The sequence below is a fragment of the Suncus etruscus genome, chromosome 14, assembly GCF_024139225.1.
Source record: "Suncus etruscus isolate mSunEtr1 chromosome 14, mSunEtr1.pri.cur, whole genome shotgun sequence".
Lineage (NCBI taxonomy): Eukaryota > Metazoa > Chordata > Mammalia > Eulipotyphla > Soricidae > Suncus > Suncus etruscus.
This window is the reverse complement of record NC_064861.1, coordinates 82,255,065-82,259,518: the sequence shown is the minus strand read 5'-3', so window position 1 is coordinate 82,259,518 and position 4,454 is coordinate 82,255,065. Positions and strand designations below refer to the sequence as shown.

The 4,454-nt window shown below is 38.1% G+C and overlaps 1 protein-coding gene across 1 annotated transcript; it reads left to right on the top strand.

The window, feature by feature from the left end:
- Nucleotides 1-235: 235 nt before the first annotated feature.
- Nucleotides 236-2,143, top strand: LOC126028503 (zinc finger protein 420). The gene has a single exon (XM_049787469.1). It carries the CDS (start codon nt 236-238, stop codon nt 2,096-2,098), a length of 1,863 nt encoding a protein of 620 aa, XP_049643426.1. The 3' UTR covers nt 2,099-2,143.
- Nucleotides 2,144-4,454: the final 2,311 nt, after the last annotated feature.

Below are 4,454 nucleotides of genomic sequence, written 5' to 3'. Positions count from 1 at the left end.
AGCCAGTGTTAATGGCGTGCAAGACAAGCATCTTAACCCTTGTTCTTTCTCTTTGGCCCAACATCAGTTATTTCTTAGGGCCTTTATTTCTCTATGTCTTTCCTTATGTAGTTTTATAATTCTGAAATGACAACACTAATTTTTGATGTTCTCTTTCAGACTTGCTTTCAAGGTGTACAAATAAGAATTATCTCTAAAAGAGGACATTTATGAAATAGAAATATCCCAGTGGGTGATGAGTGACAAGCTTGAAAGCTGTGATCTTAAGGTAGCCAGTTCTAGAGATGATTTGGAGGTCAAAGGCTCATTGGCAAACAAACAAGAAAATCAGGAATATTTCAGACAAGGCATGATTATTCTCGAAACAATGTCTATTTTCAACCGGCGTACTTACTTAACTCAACATTCTAGATGTCATTCTACTGAGAAGCCTTATAATTGTAAGGAGTGTGGAAAGGCTTTTAGACGAGCCTCACACCTGACTCAGCATCAGAGTATTCACACTGGTGAGAAACCATATGCATGTAAGCAATGTGGGAAAGCTTTTAGTCGTGATTCACAGCTCATTCTTCATCAGAGACTTCATACTGGTGAGAAACCCTATGCATGCAAGGAATGTGGGAAGGCATTTACTCAGAGTTCACAACTTATTTTACACCATAGAATTCATACTGGTGAAAAACCATATAAATGTGAAGAATGTGGGAAAGCTTTTATCCGTAGTTCACAACTCACTCGGCATCAAAAAGTACATACTGGTGAGAAACCTTATGCATGTAAAGAATGTGGGAAGGCTTTTACTCAGAACTCACAACTTAATCTGCACCATAGACTTCATACTGGTGAGAAACTCTATGAATGTAAAGAATGTAGAAAGGTCTTTACTCAGCTCTCACAACTAATTCTGCATAAAAGAATTCACACAGGTGAAAAACCCTACGGATGTAAAGAGTGTGGGAAAGCTTTCATTTGTGGTTCACAGCTTTCTCAGCATCAGAAAATTCATAACGGGGAAAAACCATATGAATGTACAGAGTGTGGAAAAGCCTTTATTCGTGGCTCATTACTCATGCAACATCAAAGAATTCATACTGGTGAAAAACCCTATACATGTCAAGATTGTGGGAAGGCATTTATCCGTGGCTCACAGCTTACTCAACACCAGAGAATTCATACCAATGAGAAACCCTATGAATGTAAGGAATGCGGAAAAACCTTTAGTCATGGCTCACAACTCACTCAACACCAGAGAATTCATACTGGTGAGAAGCCCTATCTCTGTAAGGAATGTGGGAAGGCCTTTAATCGTGGCTCACTCCTTACTCGGCACCAGAGGGTCCATACTGGTGAGAAACCGTATGAATGTCAAGAATGTGGAAAGACCTTTAGTCGTGGCTCAGAACTCACACAACATGAGAGAATTCATACAGGTGAGAAACCCTATGAATGTAAGGAATGTGGCAAGTCCTTTATTCGTGGCTCACAGCTGACGCAACATCAAAGAATTCATACGGGTGAGAAACCTTATGAATGTAAAGAATGTAGAATGGCCTTTACTCAGAGTTCACATCTTTCTCAACATCAGAGACTTCATACCGGTGAGAGACCCTATGTGTGTAACGAATGTGGAAAGGCCTTTGCTCGGGGCTTACTTCTCATACAACATCAGAGAATTCATACCGGTGAAAAACCATATCAGTGTAAAGAATGTGGGAAGGCTTTTATTCGTGGGTCACAACTTAACCAGCATCAACGAATTCACACAGGAGAAAAGCCCTATGGATGCAAGGAATGTGGAAAGGCTTTTAGTCATGGCTCTCAGCTTACTTTACATCAGAGAATCCATACAGGTGAAAAGCCTTATGAATGCAAAGAATGTAGAAAAGCCTTTACTCAGAGCTCACATCTTTCTCGTCATCAAAGAATTCATACCGGTGAGAAACCGTATCCGTGTAAGGAATGTGGGAAGGCCTTTACTCGCGGCGCACAATTAGTTCAACATCAGAGAGTTCATATCAGTGAAAAGTCTTTTGGATATAAGGAAAGCGGGATCGATTTTAGTCATGGCTCACAATTTTTATATGGACTATCTGATTAAATAGCCTTCTCTAGTCATGAATCTTTAATCTGGCAAAATGTGAATGTTGGGGACATGTTTGAAAAGTTCAATAATTTACTGGGAGATGTTTATGTAATTTATATATGAAATCCTTTAATTGCAGGAATTCTTTTAAATCTTGTCAAATTATAATATGGCATAATTTGTCAGTCTAGTAAGTATAGGAATTTCTTTAGTCTTAACATGTCTGTCAATATTATCTTTTGCTTTTCTTTGTGAAAAATTTCTCTTTGGGGCCCAGAGAGATAGCACAGCGGCTTTTGTCTTGCAAGCAGCCGATCCAGGACCTAAGGTGGTTGATTCGAATCCCGGTGTCCCATATGGTCCCCTGTGCCTGCCAGGAGCTATTTCTGAGCACACAGCCAGGAGTGACCCCTGAGCACTGCCGGATGTGGCCCAAAAACCAAAAAAAAAAATTTCTATTTGAATTGTTTTTCTATTCATCATAATTACTGACATTTTGTTTGGTTTAATTATTTGTAAGATAAACCCAAGGACAATTCTTGGAAATATGTAGTTTTAAATATAACAGTGCCTTGAACATAGCATTTCCCAAATTTTGTCTACTATGTTCATGTACTCCTGAGCGCTGCCAGGTGTGACCCATTTAGTTCGTTTTTGGGTCACACCCAGCAGCACTCAGGATTGACTCCTGGCCCTATGCTCAGAAATTGCTCCTGGAAGGCTCGGGGGACCATGTGGGTTGCCAGAATTTGAACCTCTGTCCTTCTGCAGGCAAGGCAAATGCCCTACCTCCATGCTATCTCTCCAGCCTCAAAATGAATATTTCTTGATGCATATTAAAGATTCTGTCAATAGCCTTTATCCCTGATTATTTTAGTGAAGGCCACTGTTATCAATAATAAATGTAAGAAAGCTTTCCCTCATATCCTATATATATGATATATATCCTTCTATATATATGATATATATAATAAATTGTTTCTGTAGAAAGAATTAGATTGTTAAAGAGTTGTGAAGTGAATTATAGTGATGTCCAAAATTTTATGTATTCTTTGATCAGAGTTCAGAGATGTTTTTTTAGAAATTTCAAAAACATGGGTGCTAAGATGACCTCTGCATCCCTCCTCACACTTGAGGCCCTGTTTTCTGACATCCAGTAACAACAACAAAAGACAATAAACTTAGTATCCTGGGAATTTTTTAAGACTGAATTTATAGCTTTCAGTTTAAGAATATTTGACATTACAAACAATTTTGCATTGAAAATGGTGATTATCTGTTAATTCTTGAGTAAATTTCCTGAAAAATTATCTTTGTCCCTTTTGCGTATTATCAAAATAGACAGTATTTCTGTGAATATAATATTTTAAACATATTTTTCCTCTCTGTACTCTTCACTCCTCCCTTGTCCCCATCATGCTTACATTGTGGACCTTTACTCTGAAGCTCTGGAAGTTTTATGAATGCTTTGAGAATGGTTTAGGGACAATGGGCAGAAATGCATAACAGTCCTATGTATCTTATTTTTATGGAACAAGAATTACATCTGGACTGCCTGCTTCCTCAACTTCTTTATATAACATTTAAATAAACTTTTGTTGCTGCTGTTTTGTTAATACTTTTTATGAATCTAAAATTGTGTCTGGAAGTGGAGTTCTGTGGGTACAAGCAATCACAAATGTGGGGCCAGAATGATAGTACAGTGGTAGTATGTTTGCCTTGCACATAAATAACAAGGGTTTGATCCCAGAACCCCATATAGTCTACCTCTGTCTACCTGGAGTGACCCCTGAGTGCAGGGCCAGGAGTAAATTCTAAGCACTAGTGGATGAGGCAAAAGAAAAAAACTGAAATATGACATTGAATTAGGGCCACAAAGTGTAACTATCTACCCTCTTGATGTCATAAAATGAAAGATTATTGGTGGCTTATAGATAGGACATTTGGTGAGAATCCCTACCATTTTACCTTTCAAAATAAATACATACCAATTCAAGCTGTAATATTAGAAAAGATTATAAGGGAGTCAGAATTAGTGTTAACTCTACTTTGAGTAATGCCTTGTAAAACATGACTAAAGCTGGCTGATGGGTATCAACAGATAGGAAAAGTGCTTTTTAAAAAAATTTTATCCTGGACCAAAGCAGTAGTACATTAGGGATGGTGCTTGCTTTATTCAGCTGAGTCAGGTTCAATCCCCAGGACCCCATCTGATTCTTCAAGCCCTGACAGGAATGTTCCGGGAACATTTCCGGTTATGGCCCTAAACACAAAATATTTTGTGCCTGAAGGTGCTCAATCCATTACATATGATAAATTTAATTATTTTTAAATTTGTGGATGTCAAAATGGAAAACTGAATCTCTACCCT

Excerpts from the sequence above, each read along its gene's own strand:
- LOC126028503 (XM_049787469.1), top strand. The coding sequence starts at position 236 with ATGAGTGACAAGCTTGAAAGCTGTGATCTTAAGGTAGCCAGTTCTAGA.